A 20,796-nucleotide genomic window follows, 5' to 3' on the forward strand; every position below is an offset into this window, starting at 1 on the left:
TGTGTATGTATAATCCAAGAATATTAACGAGGTAAACAGAATAATGCCAAGGAAATTCTAAAGGTACAATAAACCTGCAGTGGAGTATTATTCAGCCGTAAAAAGGAATGAAGTTCTGACACATCCTACAACATGGATAAACCTTGAAAGCACTGAGCCAGACACAAAAGGACAAATATTATGTGGTTCCACTTCTATGAAACATGTAGAATAGGCAGATTCACCGAGACAGAAGGTAGGTTAGCGGTTGCCAAGGTATAAGGTGGGGGTGTATGGGGAGGGATGCTTCTTTTGAGAGTGATGGAATGTTCTGGCATTAGGTGGTGGTGATGATTACACAACCTTGTTAATATAATAAAGAGCACTGAATTGTATTCTTTTAAATGGCGAGTTTTCTGGTACATGAATTATATCTTACAAAGGAAGTTTATTGCTTCAAAAGTTTGTCTTTGGTTTTGGAATATTAACACAAGTTTATTAAAAAGAGTATGTTAAAAGATCTTATGCTTTGTGTTAATTTTCAATAACTTTTTTACTGAGGATCAAGTAAGCCTGAAAAACTACCATTTCAGCTGTAGTAAAAGTCTCAAGGCTTCATTCCAAAAGCCTGCAGAATAATACTAAATATTATTCTTTAATATCTTTCTAGCTATATTCATAGCAATTGTTGTTTAATTTACCTATGTATAGTAAATTTTCCTGGGTAGTTCTTGTTTGTTTTTTTATTAGAGAATGAGTACAGATATGACTGGAATTTAAAACATCTTTTTGGGAATAAGTCATTATCATAATATGGATCTAATGCTGTTTTTGAGAGAGGATTTTGTCAGCATCAGGATAAAGAGGATAAAGGTCAACATCACAGTGTCTGTTCAGTGGATTCAGATTTAACTGATACCTTAGAAAGAAGCAACCTGGCCGCTGAAGTCTGCAGTTCTGTTAGAGAACTGAACCCTGTTCAGTCATGTGCCATCAAAAGGCCATGTTTATAAGCAGAAAAAAGGCAGCAGCAGCCTCAGCTGTTGGAGAATTCTAAATTTTGATGCTTGTTTTTCTGAAAATTGAGAAAAAGCTTTGCAGGTTTCACGCATAATGTGAGGTTGAGGTGCCATAGCTTTCCATAGCTTAAAGTGGTTGAAAAAAAAACACACAGTAATAAGACAAGGTTTTGAAGGAGCTGTTTTGTTGTCCTATCTTTTATTGTCCAAGCTTGTTATTTAATAGAATGAGCCATTTTCTTTTTCTCTTAAACTTTTATCAAATTTTTATATATGTCATAGTTTCAGACATATGTGAGTGTTTCAGTATTAACTGATGACAAATTTTATTTTTTCAGTTGATATTAGTTCCCAGAAAATGAATATCATTTATCAATTATTTATTAGTTTTTACAATTTTAAATATCCAGACACCTTTGTAACTAGTTATTGTCTGGACTGAATGTTATTTTACACAGAATTTTTTGGGAAGAAGAGAATCAAGAATTCAGTTCTGGGGGTGGAATAATTGGAGGTAAAAAATTTAATTACTTCTCCCTGTAGAATAATATTTAAGACAGAGCTTTTGATGTAGTGAATAAGTCATCCCTATGCTGTATTTTAGATTAATGTTCATTATTCTAATAAAAGCTTTTTAAAAAATTACTTGGAGAAAAAGAAACAAATCAACCAACTCAAAGAAGTAGGAATCAATAAGCGATTCCTAAGGGACCAGGTTGGCATTTAGCCTTAAATCATTTTTCTTGTTAAAACTTCTCAGACTATAATTAAGACATTCTTAATTTATTACTTAATGTTTCTTTCTTTTTGGTCATATTCTCATGAATCTTAGATGTGGGTAATCATGGAGACTTTTCCCCCCATCTTAAAGATGCTATACCTTTAAGAGTTTGATAGTCACTGGAATTATTCAGCAAAGGTGAAAAAAAAATAGCGTTACTCCAGTACATTTACTGAGTGTCCAGAGATAAATAAATCACAATTTCTGCCATCCAGGAGCTCACAGTATAGAAGAGATGAGAGAGACACACGCAAATTAGTGAAATACAGTCTGGCAAGTGCCATTAGAGGTGTAAGCAGAACACGCTTGAGCCACAGATGGGCAAGCATTGCTCTGTTCATTCCATGGAGTGTCATTAGGGAAAGCCACATGGAGCAGGTAGGGCTTGAAAGATAAGTGGGGATTCACTGGGTGGATGAGAGGGAGAAGGGAGCCCAGGCAGTGGGAACAGCCTATGCACAGATACAAAGGCTTTAAGGTACATGTGGAGGCAGGATAGCGTAGGGGGAAGAGCATGCTTTCCAGCCAGGAATGTCTGGGTTCAAGTCAGTTTCTGTCCCTTGCTTGGGGGCTATGGGCAAGTTCCTTAGTGACTCTGGACTCACATTTCTTGTCTGTAAGACTAGAGACAGTATTATCCAGGTGGGTTAAATGAGAAACAAAATATGTAGTTCTATGAAAGAAAGAATGGTAGATATAGCCAGGTTAGGGGATGTATGGGAAAGCATTTTAATAATTCTAATGGACAAAACTCACTTTTGACTTTTATCTTTGTTGTAGGTTAAAGCAGCCACTGGGGAAGAGGTGTCGGCTGAGGATCTTGGAGGGGCTGATCTTCACTGCAGGTGAAACAGAAGCAATTGTTTCTCCTCGGGATTGATTGTCATTTGTCTGTTTAAAAGAAATTTCAGATTATTTTTTCCAAGTGTTAAAGTTGCCAGATCAAACCAGTTTACTTATTCTAGATCTGCAGTTTGGGGGTTCAATTCTTTAGTGTTCCATTTCTAAGAAAGAGCATCAGGTTTTTATTATAACCTAGAAAGACTGGGGAGACAAATTTATCATTTATTTAGCAAATATACATTGAACACCTGTTGTATACCAGGCACTGTTTAGGTATTCAAGGTAATAAGATAGACATTGTCTTTGATCTTAAGAAGCTTATTGTCTAGTCAGGGAGGTTTGTTTCATATCCTTCAAAATAGAACATAAATGTGTATATATGATAAGAGCCACAAAAAAAGAAGTATAGGGAAGGCGTATAGAAGGCAGAGGTGACCCAGTGGCATGCAGGCATTACGACATTGCTTAATTAACACTTGTTAAGTGGACGACAAGGTGCTGGATGGTAAGCCATGATTCAACAATAGACCATAAGAGAATCTGAAATAGAGAAGTTTACTAGTCACAGGTCCTAGAGAAATTACACAGCACACCTTGAGGGACCACATGAAGTGGTCAAGCCAGAGTGCCCAGAGATGAGACAGGACCTGGGGTACACGTTTTTACTAGGGTCAATGATTGGAGTGCTTTGGGGTCCCCTGACTAGGGCTGTATTGGTCAATCAAACCAGAAGATTGGGGGTACTGTTAAGTTCCTTGGAGATTGTATTGTATATAAGCATACCCGCCGTGAGAGGCAGTGGAGACTGTTGATCTTAAGGGCTGTTGGGGAACCATTGAGAACTCACATTTGCCCGTGACTGAGCTGCTACCTGGGTCTTGCTTGAGGAGCCCGTGTCCATTCAAGGTCCCTGCAGGCTGCATGGAATACTGAGGAATAGCTTAGCTAAATGCTCAATAAGAGGTAAACACTGAGCTTGTTCTCTGAGAAGGGAAAATATCCTGCTTTGTGGCATCTGCCAATCTGTATTCCTGCTTTGTGGCATCTGCCAATCTGTATTTGTGGTATAAATTATCCCACTATGCCTCATTTTAAGCTACCAATGAGACGCCACTGATCATGGCATCAGGAAGAGATACATATAATTGGCTCTTGTGAGTCAGGCATGAGCCAGCTCCATTACATCACTGGTTGGTCCATTAGTTCAGGAGTAAGAATACCACCATCTACCTCCTAGAATTTCATGAGGATTAAATGAGATATTATGTGTAAATTGCTTGAAATAATACCTACTTTAAACTAAGTACCTATAAATGTTAACTGCCATTATTATCATTGTTTATCATCATAAGAATCAGTATTCTTATGAGCAATTAGGAAATCATTGAAGAGTATTAAGGAGAGATGTGCTATTATCAAATCTTTCATTAGACAAATCCCTCTGGTTACTTAGTAGCTTGGCAAGAGTATATGAGGGACCAGTTGGATGGTTGTATCAACAGCATAGGTGCTGCTGGCTTAAATGGTTATGGTGGTAGTGAAGGTAGGAAGGGAGTAATCACATTTGTACTCTATTTTAGAGGTAGCATTGAGGGATTTGTTGATGGATTTCATATATGGGGCACAGGAAAGTGAGGTAAGGAAGATGATGATATGAAATGGTTTTATTCCCTGAGTCTGGGAGGACTGGAGGAGGACCAGAGTTGGGATGCAACAGAAGGATCAAGTGTTGCTAAGTTAGAGATGCTCCAGACATCCAAGTAGAGATGCTGAGTAGGCAGTTAACTATAAGTGTCTGGAGCCCAGATCAGTGCTTAAGAACCAGCAGCACAGAGGTGGAATTTAAACCATGGGACTAGGCAAGTCTACCTTCAGCTGAATGTAGATAAGGAAAAGGGCCCAGGACTAGACTTTAAAGAACCCAGACGTGAATGGCAGGTAGATTTAATCACTGATTTCAGTGGCCTGGGAGGCGCAGTAAACCTTTCTTTGCTCCGCAGTACTAGCAACCAGGAAGGCAGCTGGCTGTAGGAACAGTCTAGTGAGTGGAAGAAGAAAAATATGTACATTTCCACTCTCCTGTCAAAGAACACTGCTATGCCTTTTGAAGAGCTGGCTAAGGGACCTATCTCTGCCTCAGTTTTTTGTTCACTCCTTTCTCACTGAGCACTTACTGTGGACGGATGAATTATACCAAGTGTCATGAATAATGCAGAAGAATTTCAGGCCTAGTCCCTGCCCTCAAGGATTTATAATTTAATTAGGCAGATAAATGAATGAACTAAAAAACAATTACAGAGCAAATATGCTAGCTTGCGTCCAGTTAGGGAGTTTGGGATTGACATGCACGCACTACCATATTTAAAATAGATAACCAGTAAGGATATACTATGTAGCACAGGGAACTCAGCTGGATGTTATGTAACAACCTAAATGGGAAAAGAATTTGAAAAAGAATTGATGCATACATATGTATAACTGAGTCACTTTGTTGTATACCTGAAACTAACACAACCTGTTAATCCACTACTCCAATATAAAATCAAAAGGTGAAAAAGTTAGGGGTGTAGATTCTAGGATTCATCTTCCATTTGCCTTACTTGTTACCCTTGTGACTAGACAAACTACTAAACTTCCCAGAGCCTCATTTCCTCATGTGTCAAATGGAGATGTGAATTGCTTCTGCCTCACAGCACACTGTCTGTGGCATACTAAGCACTCTATTACTGCCAGCTATTATCATTAATAATAGCTTGTTTAAAGTCATGTGGATTAGGTGGTAATGGCTTTTTTGGGAACAGTGTCATAAAATTTACTAGTCACAAGTTGCTTTGGTTCTCTCTCTTGTTATAAATAAATACATATTTGTACATCTCTGATTTGTCATCCTTAGTAGTTAATTTGACACAAAGCTTTACATAATAGAGTGTCTCATCAAAAGTTCCTCTTTCCTACTATTTTGGTAAATACTAGGCAGTTTTTAAAAAGATATTTTATTTTAAATATTTACTGATTGGGAAGCAATCTCTTCTATTTCTCTTTGCTTACCGAGTTACTGTAGTGTAGATAGAAGTCAGTAAATGCAGCTGATATTATGTGTGAAGTGTTTGAAAGATACGGTCAGTTGTAAAATGCCTTATTAAGTTGAAGAAACTGAAGGGTCTACCATTTGCAAAGGTATTGGAGGACACACGGTCCCTGCTCTTATTGAGGAACATCCAAGCCCAAAGTGGACGGTGACATGAAACCACTGTGAGAGTCCTATTCTGGACCTATCTCCCAAGGATTTGGTCTTTTGCTTAGACAAGACATCAAAATTTAGACAATGGCAACTTAGTCTTTGCTCATTTGTTGTTGTTTAGTTGCTTAGTTGTGTCTGACTCTTTGCTACCCTATGGAGTAGCCCACCAGTCTCCTCAGTCCACGGAATTCTCCAGGCAGTAATACTGGAGTGGGTTGACATTTCCTTCTCCAAATCTTTGCTCATAAAATAAACTAAGATTCTATTCTTTTCAGGTATATATTTTTGCCTGACTCTATAGTTCTTCTTAAAATATTTCATTAGAAAGTCATAGCCATACATCTACAAGTGAAATAGCAAGCCATCTAAGAACCAGAGTATGCCCATGCTTCATTCACATTGAACTTGAAATTGAGAAGGAACTTCCATGGCGCTTAGCACAGTTCCACGTTATCAGTGCCCATTTTCACCATTGATCTGAGGGACAGTGTCTTCAAACCTTTGTGCGTGCTACCTGTGACAGCTTGCTCTGGTGATGTAACTTGATAAGGGAGGCCTCAGAAATGAGAAGTCACAGTTGGCACCTTCACAGTTGATGACGATGATGAAGTTGTGATCATCTTCACAGTTGATGAAGGTACAAAGTTTGTACCTCAATGAGGTATAAGCAGTTGTCGTTACCAACTGCATCATGAAAGTGGGCCAGCTGAGGTTCAAATTTATCATCTGCAATTTTATCTGCGGTGTATGGGATGAGCATCAAATAGAAGTTTTTGTCAGTAAGGCCCTGTGGTCTACTAGAAGAAAGTCAGGATTGAGAAATATAAGAATATATATGAGAAATATAAGAATATGAGATATTCTTATATATAAAATATGAGAAATATAAAATATGAGAAATATAAGAATCCTTATAAGAATATAAGGATTCTTATGCAGCTACTGGTGGTCCTAGGGCAAGGTATATAACTTCTGGGTACCTCAGTTTTTCCTGTTTGTAAATCAAGATTAATAATACTGTTTTGCCATGGACGTTATGAAGATCAAATTATATGACAGTTATTAAAGTGTTTTAGGAGCAAAAAGATGTCATCCTTAGATGAGAGAAGATTTTTGGGGTTTAAGATATTTAATTATTTTCCTTTTCCCTGTTCTGATTATTTTAGTGTGCTTTACTCTGTAGAAAGTCTGGAGTAAGTGACTACTACGCTTTGGATGATAATCATGCCCTTCACTTAGCTAGGAAGATTGTGAGGAGTCTAAATTATCAGAAGAAAATGGACGTGAGTTGAATTTGTTCTTATATTTTTTAATTTTTCTGCATTTTGGCTTATATCACCTTAAAATAATATCTTTAAACATGCTAATGTTATCATTCTGTATTTCTGCAGGTTACCACTGAACCTTTTGAAGATCCTTTATTTCCTGCTGATGAATTGTATGGAATAGTTGGTGCCAACCTTAAGAGGAACTTTGATGTCCGAGAGGTGTGTAAAGTGGAACTGTGAGCTATAAGCTATGCTGTCATAGTTTAAGGCATGTGTTTAAACTTTGTGTGAATTAGTAAGTTGTATGTATCCGTTTTCAAAGCTGAAGTCTGTTTTATATATGGGACATAAAAGGGAAAGATATCTTACTAGAAGAAAAAAGGGGGAACACCTCTTAATTATCAGCAAGTTTTCACTGCACGATGCCTAAGATTGCCTTGTTCATATTTAGTGCTCTGTATTCCTGTGGACATGGGGAAAGATGCAGGACATTATAATTTCCAGCTATTTCTTTTTTGGGTTCTTATTTTGGGAAATGGATGGAATGTCAATAAGTCGTTGAAAGAAAAAACATACCCTTTTAGATCAATAGGCCATGAACAAAGGATTAGACTTTTGATTACAGCTGAAGATGTTGCTATGGTTACAGATTGTCTTCCATGGTCTAGGTTGGCAGTTTTTAGTGCTTCCATACAGCATGTAATCTTTTCTGGCAGAATGCTTTTTAAATTAGGAAATTGTCCTAATATCAGATTCTGTGCCTTTAATATTTTGTTATGTTTCCCCTTGACTATAAAACTATTATGTGCTAATTGTGAAAAATATAGAAAATACAGAAAAACAAAAATTGCTTATAATTCCACCATCTAGAGAAAGCAGCCAATATTTTGGTATTTTGGCTTAATGTGTGTGTATACATTTTTATGTAGTTCAGATAGTTTATGCATATATGCTAGGAGTGGAAATCAATGCTTAAATTATAAACATTTCCCCGTTACTTAAAAGTTCTTCATGAAATATTTTTTTTGTAGCTAGGTCCTCATTCTTATACTAGTACTTGGTGACATGGCAGGCACTAAGTAAATATATTTTTGGATGAATTGATGAATGTAATATCCAACTTATGGATGTGAGCAATTATTTATTTAGGAAATACCCTATTATTGTTAGAGAGTCTTAAATCCTGGATTTTACTGGAGCTTCAGCTGGTACTTCACTTTGGCAAGGTAACTTAGTTAACTATACATTTTAAAATTAGGTTTTCAGTTTGACTTCTCAGTTAATTACAGGCATAGAGAAAAAATGGTACTTACAGGGATGATGTCCCTGAAAAATGAGTTGTTCTAATAGTTAAGTTTTCTAGATGGCTAAGGATTCATTCTTTCAAGCATAATCACTTTTTTCATATATTTGACAGTATTTATTGCATGCTTTTTCTGTGAAGATGTTATTTCAGGATCCAGGGGTAGAGAAATAAGCAACATAGATGCAAATCCATGCCTTCGTGGTAGTTAAACTTTCTTTTTTTAAAACAGTATTTCAATTTCATCTTAATTGGTATCTTTTTTTTGTTTGTTTGTTTGTTTACATAGTGAAAACTTTTATATTTGGAATTAGCCAGCTGAACTCAGTTTAGATGATCCCAATTTTGTTGGCAACATCCAAAGCATCATAGTCAGGAGCCAGTCGAACATATACCTTCTTCTCTCCATCAGGCCTGATCAGAATATTGACCTTAGCCACGTCAATGTCATAGAGCTTCTTCACAGCCTGTTTAATTTGGTGCTTGTTGGCCTTGACATCCACAATGAATACCAGTGTCTTGTTGACTTCTATTTTCTTCATGGCTGACTCGGTGGTGAGGGGGAATTTGATGATGGCATAGTGGTCAAGTTTGTTTCTCCTGGGGGCGCTCTTCCGAGTATATTTGGGCTGCCTCCTGAGTCGCAGTGTTTTGGGCCACCGGAAGGTGGGTGACGTCCAGATCTTCTTTTTCTTGTGGCTGTGGACACCTTTCAACACTGCTTTCTTGGCCTTCAAAGCCTTTGCTTTGGCTTCAGGTTTAGGAGGGGCAGGGGCTTCCTTCTTCGCCTTCGGCGCCATCTTCATGAAAAGCAACTGGTATCTTTTTATAAAGATAGACTTCTGCCTTCTTAAATTGTATCCTAGCTTATTCATGTTCATCACTGTGATGATAATTTATTATATTTTTCTGTAATAGCAAATAAGCCTTGTTTGGAGATCTTATTAGCATATGGAGCTGTGGGACTGCATTGGGGTATAATTGAAAAACCCAGTTCTGGCCCTTGTTTCCCTAGTCAGTGGTCTTGGGATTGAACCTCTGAGCACTGATTTCCACTCCCACAAATAGGAACAATATCATGTGATATGTCTGCTTCCTAAAGTTTACTTCTTTGGGAAGATGAGTTAGTATATTTTATGTAGTTGAATGAGCTTCACCATAAAGCAAATAGAAGGGAGTTTCATGTTAAGTGGCCCCAGGTTTCTCTGACCTTGAGTGATTTTACTTTTGTATGGAAGAATGGTCATTGTCATATGTTTGTTTTTCAAAAGGTGTAATTTTAGAGCTCCATAGCACTTAGACAACTGTTATGTCCCCATTATATTATTGGACCTTTTAAGGAAAATAACTAAAACATAATTCAGAGTAAGTTATTCACTCACTTTTCAGCCTTTGCATCTTGTAAAATACGTCTTTGATTGACATGGTAAGCAGGGAAAAGGAGGTTTGAATTGGACTGAAAAAATGATGCATAGCATCTAAAATAGGTTCTGAAAAGATTTGGAATATGCTTCAGGTTTAGAACACTTTGAAATAGTCCTGATGTTTAATGCTGAGCACTGAGGATTATCTGGTAACTTTGATTTCTATAGATTAATTACATGTATATGTACATGTGTGTATGTAGAAATACCTGTCAGATTCAGAATCAGTGAACCTTTATTGAAGACTTAATAGCAGCTGCCTTTCAGGGAGTGCCAGGCAGTGTGCTTTATTATTAGCACTTAAGTATTATTATTATTAAACAGATGAGGAAGCTGAGGTTTCGAGGATTTTAGGTAACTAGCCTATGACTCCAGTTGCTCAGTGATGGAGCTGGGAGACGTTGGGAGTCAGAGCTGGTTCTTCATCTCAGCATTATTTTCTTAGATTCCTTTGTCACTAGTTCATCACATCTTCACAACTTTGTTCCGTGTCTGCAGAAGTGGGAACTGAGACTCAGAGGGGCTAATTGACTTACTCCAGGGCACACAGATGACCCACAAATTATATGTGATACCTTAGGTTGGAGCCTAAGTCTTCTGACTCTAAGGCTGGACCTTTCTTTCTTTCTTCTTTTTATTTTAATGCAGTCTCTTAATTGAAGTATAGTTGATTTACAATGTTGTGTTAGTTTTAGGTGTACAGTATAGTGATTCAGTTTTACATATATGTAAAATATGCATATGCGTGTGTGTGTACACACATATATTCTTTTTCAGATTCTTTGCCCTTTAGGTTATTACAAAATATTGAGTATGCTTCCCTGTTCTATGCAGTGGGTTCTTGCTTTCTGATTGAATCCCTGGCCCTCAGCTAATACATTTGACAGACCTTGAAGCTCTGAGTCCAATAACCAGCCCTTATAGTCTCTACTTCTCTCCTTCTCAGCCCTTGGAGGATGCCATGTGATTCAGTTCAGTTCAGTCACTCATTCATGTCTGACTCTTTGCAACCCCATGGACTGCAGCACACCAGGCTTCCCTGTCCATCACCAACTCCTGGAGCTTCCTCAAGCTCATGTCCATGAGCTCACGTCTGGTGATGCCATCCAACCATCTCATCCTCTGTCTTTCCCTTCTCCTCTCGCCTTCAATCTTTCCGAGCATCAGGGTCTTTTCCAATGAGTCAGTTCTTACCATCAGGTGGCCAAAGTATTGGAGTTTCAGCTTCAGCATCAGTCCTTCCAATGAATATTCAGGACTGATTTCCTTTAGGATTTACTAGTTGGATCTCCTTGCAGTCCAAGGGACTCTCAAGTTTTCTCCAACACCACAGTTCAAAAGCATCAGTTCTTCAGCACTCAACTTTCCTCATAGTCCAACTCTCACATCCGTACATGCCTACTGGAAAAACCATACCTTTGACTAGATGGACCTTTGTCAGCCAAGTAATGTCTCTGCTTTTTAATATGCTATCTAGGTTGGTCACAAACCAACCTGGGTTGGTCCAGGTTGGCCATGTGGTACTGTTGCTTTTATAGTGAAGTGTAATATCAGGACTCAGAATGACTTCAGGGCATTAACCATACAAGTCAAGTGAAATTCTACTGAGATTTTCTGAACAGGGTGAAATTTTGCAAAAGTGACAACTTCATTAAGAATTTGTTTTCCTTATGAATAATTTGAATGCAGAAAGCCTTTTATAATAAAATTTCTCAGGGACATTGTTATTTTTTCCTCTTAGGTCATTGCTAGAATCGTGGATGGAAGCAGGTTCAATGAGTTCAAAGCCTTATATGGAGACACATTAGTTACAGGTATAAAGATGAAGAATTGAAAATGTGAACATTTTATGATGCTTTGAAAACAAATGATCTCTTGTCTCATGCCTCTGATGCGCTTGGCATGAGCTTTGTTATTTAGAGCAGTACAAATGTGTGAGTCAGTATTCAAGAGGAAGTGTTTTGTAAGGATCATTTGCAATTGAATGGCTTTATGGATCCAGAGTTGAAAATCATGAGGGCAAAGTCCTATGGTCCAGGCCCTTATTCTGTGACTTTGTGGCCTTAGCTGTATAAAAAGGTTCTTCTCATCATAAAATTAACAAAATATTTGTAGTTCTTTTTATTTCTCTGGATAGCTATAATTATTTTGAAAATTTCAGCATGGTCTTCTTCATTCTGTAGTCTTCAATTCAACTGTGAAGTTTCATGTGATGTTTTAGTTTCCCAGAAAACTGTAGACTGAGTTAAACCTTCTCACTGTCTCTGTGTAGATCTTATGTTGATGCACACAAATACTAGACTGAGAATACAGGACAGAATATCAAGTCTGAAAAAGCAAAATAAGAATATTTATAAAAGTTAATTCATTTACCTAAAGTGTTGTTTGTAGGCCTTTGGAAAAAAAAATATTTGAGACATAGATACCAGATCCATAATAATCTGTCTTGGACAAACAGCAAAACAAATTTAGGCATTTTATTTGGTCTTGTAGAAGCTCCAAAATGTAGTAGTTAATCTGAAGATAACATAAATATTTGAGACATAGATACCAGATCCATAATAATCTGTCTTGGACAAACAGCAAAACAAATTTAGGCATTTTATTTGGTCTTGTAGAAGCTCCAAAATGTAGTAGTTAATCTGAAGATAACATATCAGAGTAGAGATAACAAGAAGCTGCAAAAATCCAAATTGCAAATATACATTGAGGTTTAAGGATAAGTCACAGCACTTTCTTCTGTTCTGATTTATGAGCAAGAGAAGGGTTCATACTGGGAGTGGAATTTATATGTTTGTATGTAGGTGTTTAAGTGATTAAGAGCCTTTTGTTTGATATATAGACAGGATTTGTCACCAAATAGCTCAGGATGTAACCCTCATTGGGCAGCAGTTTAAAACAAGTCAGAACTGTTTCAGCTTCTTTCTTGAAGATGGATGGGCTGTCTTTGTCATCTCTTTTTATGTATTTGCCCTGGACTTGCTAAAAGATTTATGGTACCTTTGCCCCCTAAAATACCAGGGTTATATCCACTTTCCTCCATTTCTTTTAGTCTGTATTGGAATTCAAATAAAATTGAGGGGAGGGGAGAGGAGTGAGAGGAAGAAGTGAGGAATGAGAGGTGGGGGGAGGAGGGAATGAGCGGGTGAAGGAGGAGGGAGAGAGGATGAGGTGGGGAATGAGAGGGGAGGGGGCGTGAGTGGGAACAAGGAGGGAGAACAGATTTCTCCAAGGATCTGGTGCTGTTGGCGGTTCTTACAGCTTTCCTCCTGCCCCTGCACTTAACCAGAGGGGTTTCATAGACATTTCACTGTTTTGTTTGACCCATAGGAAGTTGGTGAAGATGTTCCCTTCATGCGTGGGTGACCCTAGTGTAGCGAGGGATGCGCCTACTCAACAGAACTAAGGATGGATGGAAAGTCTCAATAGTTAACAGGGCAGAACACCTTCAGGATTGGCACCTTACTGCTGAGACAGTGGCCAGATTCCCAGCTCTTTCTGTGGGACAGGCCAGGACTCAGAGTGGACTGCTAGAGCTCTGGGCAAGTTTGCCCCTCTCTGAACTGCCTCTGTAAGTGGCAGTGCCATTTAGGGGGTGCAGCATAGGGTTTTGGCTGGGATTTTAGTCTGAAAGGCCAGGAGAAATATAGATGACATCAAATCAGTGTTTCATTTTATCACATTAAATAGCCATCAGTTCACTTCAGTCACTCAGTCGTGTCTGACTCTTTGTGGCCCCATGGACTGCAGCACACCAGGCTTCCTGCCCATCACCAACTCCTGGAGCTTGCTCAGACTGATGTCCATTGAGTAGGTGGCCATCCAACCATCTTATTCTCTGTTGGTTATTCTTAAATAGCCATAAGAATTTTTAAAAACAAATCAAGGCAAAGCCAGAGAAAAGAACAAAAATAAATTAAGGTTGACATTCTCTCTTATCCATTCACCTTTTGAGCACCTGCTTTATGTTGGTCCCCCTGCACTGGGGGTCTTAGTGGCAGCCTGTCCAGCTTGAGCTTGGAGACGGAGCCTGGTCCAGGAACTGGTAGCATACTTCCTGTGACCCACTCTCACAAGCCCAGTTTGTTGATACTTGGCTTCCAGCTACTTGACACCTGTTTATATTCCAGTAGGTTTAGAAATGTCTCTAGTCACATCCTTCACATTTACAAAATAGCATCCTAGAATCACCTAAAGTATCTACTTCTCAAAATAACAGGGTTTTCTTCACCATTTTTCTTCTCTCTTACTTCTGGTATGTGTGTGTATGTGTGTGTAGTGGGTATTTGGAGTGGTAGTGGAAGTGGTGGTGAGACAAAAACAAAGCTTGTGAAAGGGAGGAAGAAAAAGATGCAAGCAGAGAGGAAAGGAAAGTGGGGCGATACATTCTTCTAAGTTTAACTGTATTTCTTACCTTCAGCTCGGTTACCACCAGGCTTGATCGTTCCTGCTTTTTGAAAAGATTTGTCTTTGCTGAGTTTATCCCCTTCATTTCAAAGGGATATCATTAACACAGGTATTTTAAGGCAAGCTGGTCACTTGAAACTGGCTGATAACTCTGGACATTGACCTTTTAAGGGATCCATGTCTCTGACTTATTCTGGTTCAGAATACTCTCTGTGTCTGGTACATAGTACCTGCTCTTACATACAGTTATGTGAGTGAATGGATGACACACGGACCCAATCATCTAACCAAACCTGTCGATCAGACAAGTGGGTAATTTACTTTACATGTGACACAACCCTTTCAAGAAAGCATAAATCCCAGACTTTAGTGCTTTAGAAATAAATCGTGCCCTGAGCTGTTTTGTACCATAGATGAAATCTCTACATTTTAAACATTGATTTGAAATTAAACAATGTATAAATATGTCTGCTTGTTGTGAATTAAAAGCCCTCTGAAATACATACATCTTTTTTTTTTCTATTTTCTTTTGAGGATTTGCTAGAATATTTGGATACCCAATAGGTATCATTGGAAACAATGGAGTTCTCTTTTCTGAATCGGCAAAAAAGGCAAGTACTGTTAAAAATGTTCCAAGGTTTTCATGTTTTAATTTAAACATATTAAGTAATGAGTGAAAATTTATTGCTTGAAAGCTTTCAAATATTTAACCAGATGCCTTAGCAAACACAACACTGTGTGTATGTGAGCATGTGATGATGTATGTGTGTGCATATTTGTTTGAGACAGCTTTATGAAGGTTTACATAAACATGATGAACTGTCTTGAGCACTCTTAAGATACAAATGACTGTTTTAGGAAAGTTCTAATACTCGAATTATAACTGCTATGGATTGTGTGTATATATTCTAAGAATATGGAAATACTTGTCTTGATAGTATTTCATGCACTTGAGGGATTCAGAGCTATTAATACTGTTGTTATAGTTCTGAGACGTGATCTGCTCTATTCTATCCTGTCATCATTTTAACCTGATTATATTTTCACTTTTTGGAAACAGGAAGATAGTGAGAAGTGTTACTGAAGCTCTGGTTTTAAGAGAGGAAATTAATGAATACCTTTTTGGTTCAGTATTCAGTTTCATACATCACTGTTTCATTATTTACCTAAACTTGGATAAATGTAATTCATGTACTTGTTTGATAAGATGTTTTCTTAAGAAAATAAAAATGTTTAGTGTTTTGTTTTTCCTCTTCATAAGGTAGATAAATAATAAGGTGAAGCGTCTCTTACTGAGGCAATTAAGCACTTTCATACACTAATTAGGAAGAGTTTGTCTTTGGTGGAACGTTTTACCAGTAAAGTTGGTTTCTGGATTCTGTATTCATTGTCATTTCCCCACTGTGTTTATAAGATGAAAGTAAAGTAAAAATAAAGAACAGAAAAGTCAGCTACACTCTTAGCAGAAACAAGAGTAGCATTTTATTATATTCCTTAGTTTTGTTTTTAATTCCCTCTCTTTAAAAAACAAAAAACAGAAACCAGAATGGGTACTGCCATTTATAGAGACTTTGCTTGCTTTCATTTAATAGTATGTATAGTGAGTGTTTCCTAAAATACTAAATATTCCTAATACACTGACTTTTAATGACTGTATAATATGCATATTTCAATAGAGAATATGTCAGACTGGGGTCAGCAAACTCCACCTCGTTTTATTTGCTGGCTTGTCACAGATAAGCCCAGGAGAAGAGCTGTGTTTGGCCCCAGTCTGACATTTCATTTGTTGAAGTTAAGCCGCACAAGCCTGTGTGATTTCTTCATCCTCGTATTTGAGGTTGAGCAATTGCTTTGCCATCTTGTACTTGCCAAGGCATTTTCAGCTAAGTTAAAGGCATCTGTGAATAGAGAGTAAAACATGAAACAAATGGTTTACTTGTTCTTTTACTCATATAATCTTTAGAAAAATAGGGAAAGGAATATTTTTGTGTCATTAACTAATTTCCTTAGCTTAAGGTTAAAGGGTCTTTAGCACTTATCTAAAATCCCATTTATTTGAAACACGTTGGTAGGAAAAATAAATTTTATTATAACCGTGGTGCATGAAAGAATTTCAGATGATCATCAAAACATAGATATCCCAGAAGGATTTATATTCAATCCTTTTAAAAGTGGAGAACCAGAGAATGCCTTATGATGAGACTCAGAAATTCTCGTTGACAAGCAATTCTTTCTTCCCTGTTCCTTAAGTTTTCCTTGTTGTTTGGCATGTTAGTGATTGGTGTTGTCTCTGACACAGGAGTTGTGGTATGGTTGTATGCCAGTGATCACACAGGTGCCTGGGCAACACAGGTTCAGTGCAAACCATAGTCGTGTGTTCCATTGACAGTGGGTCTGCACTGTGGTATTACCATTGCTGTTACCGTAAGGTCAGACTAGCCAAGCAGAGGGTGCTCTTGCTTTGACCCCAGTGTGGTGTTTGCAGGATGCATGGTGATTACAGATTTGTTAACCTCCTCTAAAAAGATTTTTCTTTTACTTGCTTATAGGGGGCTCATTTTATCCAGTTATGCTGCCAAAGGAATATTCCTCTGCTCTTCCTTCAAAATATTACTGGTAAGAAAATAGTTTCACTAGTTTGGTTGCATTTATTTCAGAGCTGCATTGTCCAACATGTCTCACATATTGGGCAGTGCCAACATAGAACACTTCGATCATAACAGAAAACTTGATTGGACTTGCTCTCTCTAGATTATCTTCAAAGGTTAATGCTTCTTGAATCTTAAAGATTTGGAGGAGTTTATGCATATTTCTTAGCAAAGCAGTTTTTGAGTTTCATGCACCACATTCAAGTGACCTCCTTTTACTCCTGCATATCTGCACCCACCCACCCAGAAAGCAGCAGTATTCTGAGCCATTCCCACTGTCATCAGTGCCAGAGGATGTTGTCTGATCCCTGGTCCCTTTCCCATACTTGGTTGCCCTTAAAAGATTTCAAGCACATGCTCTGGTCCTCCCTTTTCCTCATCTTTCATTGTGTAATTCTCCCTGAAGCAACATGTTTTTTAAATGGACACTCATATCCTGAACCAAAGTCTGGAATTGGAGTTTTGACTCCAAAGAACAATATGACCGATGTAACCTGTCCGATGTCATAACCCACAGATCATCATAATGAGGTGGATAAAATGATTTTTTAAGGGCTCTTATGATTCTTAAGTTCTTTTCCCTGGAATTCTCTGACTTTCTTATTTATACTTTTTGTGTGTTGCCTGGTGTCTGACATATAGGAAGCACTCTAATATGTAGCTTAGCTGGAAATTTTTTCTACTTCTGAGTCATGCATGGTTATCTCAGGTTCAAAGGAAGAGAGGCCCCTTAGTTGCTGGGATCAGGCATGCCTTTATGAGAAGGAGTTTGGCCTTTGACAGTTAGCAGGGCTTTACTTGAGTTGAAGATCCTTGGTTAGATGACTCTTGAGAGAAGTTGTATCCAGATGCGGCTGGAGAGGACCCTGTGTGGCCGACCTTCTAAGAGGTCACGTGAAAGTCTTCTGAAGCTTTGCTAGTCCAGAGATGTTGTTTCTAATAATGATTCATTGTTTATTAACCACCAGTAAGTTAAGCTGTGTGCTTGGAAGATTCTTACATTTTTGTTGTATTTTATTTTTAGGTGTGTTGGGGACAGAGAGCAGAGTTTGGTTACAACACTGTATTTGAGGGACCTGAGTGACATCCATTTGGAGATATGTGGTGGGCAGTTGAACAGTCTTGAGCACAGGTGTGTTAGCTGGAGGTGAACATGGAGGCATCCATGGAGATGGTACTTAAAGCTGTGGGAATAGAAAACACCCAGAGAGAAGAGAAAGGGACAATCTTTGAGTAACTTTAATTTCTTCCAAGAGATGAGAGTAAAGGAAGAAAGGCAGCATGATTATGTTGTTCTTTATGGTGAGAGAAAGAAGGGTTGCAGAAAGCCAGGTGAAATGGCTTGTCTTCTTTTTCAAGGTAAAATCATTCACAGGGACGAGACGGGTGGTGGAGTGGTGGGTAGGGGCTGAGAACTTTTAAAGAGTCGATATTTGAGATAGAAAACTCAGCAGTGGCCACAGGGCTGGAAAAGGTCAGTTTTCATTCCAATCCCAAAGAATGGTCATACTACTGCACAATTGCACTCATCTTACACGCTAGTAAAGTAATGCTCAAAATTCTCCAAGCCAGGCTTCAGCAATATGTGAACCGTGAACTTCCAGATGTTCAAGCTGGTTTTAGAAAAGGCAGAGGAACCAGAGATCAAATTGCCAATATCCTCTGGATCATCGAAAAAGCAAGAGTTCCAGAAAAACATCTATTTCTGCTTTATTGACTACACCAAAGCCTTCGACTGTGTGGATCACAATAAACTGTGGAAAATTCTGAAACAGATGGGAATCCCAGACCACCTGACCTGCCTCTTGAGAAACCTGTATGCAGGTCAGGAAACAACAGTTAGAACTGGACATGGAACAACAGACTGGTTCCAAATCAGGAAAGAAGTACATCAAGGCTGTATGTTGTCACCCTGCTTATTTAACTTATATGCAGAGTACATCATGAGAAACGCTGGGCTGGAAGAAGCACAAGCTGGAATCAAGATTGCCGGGAGAAATATCAATAACCTCAGATATGCAGATGACACCACCCTGATGGCCGAAAGTGAAGAGGAACTAAAAAGCCTCTTGATGAAAGTGAAAGAGGAGAGTGAAAAAGTTGGCTTAAAGCTTAACATTCAGAAAACTAAGATCATGGCATCTGGTCCCATCACTTCATGGGAAATAGATGGGGAGACAGTGGAAACAGTGTCAGATCTTATTTTTTGGGGCTCCAAAATCACTACAGATGGTGATTGCAACCATGAAATTAAAAGACGCTTACTCCTTGGAAGAAAAGTTATGACCAACCTAGACAGCATATTAAAAAGCAGAGACATTACTTTGCCAACAAAGGCCCATCTGGTCAAGACTATGGTTTTTCGAGTAGTCATGTATGGATGTGAGAGTTGGACTGTGAAGAAAGCTGAGTGCCGAAAAATTGATGCTTTTGCACTGTGGTGTTGGAGATGACTCTTGAGAGTCCCTTGAACTGCAAGGAGATCCAACCAGTCCATCGTAAAGGAGATCAGTCCTGGGTGTTCATTGGAAGGACTGATGCTGAAGCTGAAACTCCAGTACTTTGACCACCTCATGCGAAGAGTTGACTCATTGGAAAAGACCCTGATGCTGGGAGGGATTGGGGGCAGGAGGAGAAGGGGACGACAGAGGATGAGATTGCCTGATGGTATCACCGACTCTATGGACATGGGTTTGAGTGGACTCCGGGAGTTGGTGATGGACAGGGAGGCCTGGAATGCTGCGATTAATGGGGTCGCAAAGAGTCAGACACGACTGAGTGACTCCACTGAACTGAACTGATTGTGGAAATGTTACATGGAGTCAAGCTAAAATGAATAAAGGAGTTTCTGAGCTGTTCTGAGGGCCCAATTCAGAGGGTTGGGGTGGGTACCCAGAGGAAGCAGATGGTTCCTGGTGAGGGCAAGGGTTGTTGTATCAGTATTGTTGTAGCCACAGCAAGTACAGGTGATCCAGAAAAAGTGGTTGAATTGAATTACCCAATGCAGGAGATGTGCAGAGCAAGAACAGCAGCTATCAAGTAGGCATGTGAATCTGCATATGGGGAGGGAGACAGATGAAGCCTGACTTGGTGTCTGTAAGGTGAAGAGGAAGAGGACCCCAAGGCCTGGAAGGCCCAGTGAGGCTGCAGATCAGTTTCAGCAGAGCTGGGAGCTTGGAGAAGTAGAGGGATCCTGTAATGATAATGAGAATTCTTTTATCTTGCTACTGAGTCCCTGACAGGGACTCTGAGCATCTCTCTGAAGCATTAATTTTATTTCCTCAAAGTTTTAAAGCAGCATTTCAGAAGGAATAATCTATGTTGTGAACCAGGTTAGTGAGCCCTGAAACCTGCAGTTTCACGATTGGACTTGCCCCAGTACTTTTTCCTTAACTTACCTTGTCCTGTTCTTTCCTCACCAAGCTGTAGTTTTGAGATTAATTTCTTGAAGATATGTGGCATTGTTATCTTGTCTGAAGATTTCTGTGGTAATCCAGATGAAACATTTAAGCAATTTTTTAAATGATAAGAGAAAATTTTATTTTAGCCTTAAAAATAAACTTGGGAAGGGGTGTATTTCACATATAAATATTTTATTAGGGTGAGAGACCTCTGGTAAAATACTATAGTTTGACAAGATGTCCTTCCAGTACCTTGGTGAAAATGACCGTGCACATTAATCTCATCACCCTGAGGCTCTCTTTCTGTTCTCTCCTCGTAGGATTTATGGTTGGTCGAGACTACGAAGCTGAAGGAATTGCCAAGGATGGTGCCAAGATGGTGACTGCCGTAGCTTGTGCCAACGTGCCGAAGATAACTGTCATCATTGGGGGATCTTACGGGGCTGGAAACTACGGGATGTGTGGCAGAGCGTATAGGTAGG

At 38.8% G+C, this 20,796-nt stretch overlaps 1 protein-coding gene and 1 pseudogene across 1 annotated transcript in view; one reads left to right on the forward strand and one right to left on the reverse strand.

The window, feature by feature from the left end:
* MCCC2 (methylcrotonyl-CoA carboxylase subunit 2) overlaps positions 1–20,796 on the forward strand; it is an 80,593-nt gene that overhangs the window by 51,463 nt on the left and 8,334 nt on the right. The window contains exons 8-14 of the mRNA XM_065905543.1: positions 2,560–2,624; positions 7,047–7,146; positions 7,255–7,350; positions 11,600–11,672; positions 14,800–14,876; positions 16,815–16,881; positions 20,635–20,791. Of these exons, the coding sequence (XP_065761615.1) occupies positions 2,560–2,624; positions 7,047–7,146; positions 7,255–7,350; positions 11,600–11,672; positions 14,800–14,876; positions 16,815–16,881; positions 20,635–20,791 (635 nt within the window). The remainder of the gene's footprint in view (positions 1–2,559; positions 2,625–7,046; positions 7,147–7,254; positions 7,351–11,599; positions 11,673–14,799; positions 14,877–16,814; positions 16,882–20,634; positions 20,792–20,796) is intronic.
* On the reverse strand, positions 8,764–9,240 carry LOC136146684 (large ribosomal subunit protein uL23 pseudogene; annotated as a pseudogene).

This window comes from Muntiacus reevesi, chromosome 14 (genome assembly GCF_963930625.1).
Source record: "Muntiacus reevesi chromosome 14, mMunRee1.1, whole genome shotgun sequence".
NCBI lineage: Eukaryota > Metazoa > Chordata > Mammalia > Artiodactyla > Cervidae > Muntiacus > Muntiacus reevesi.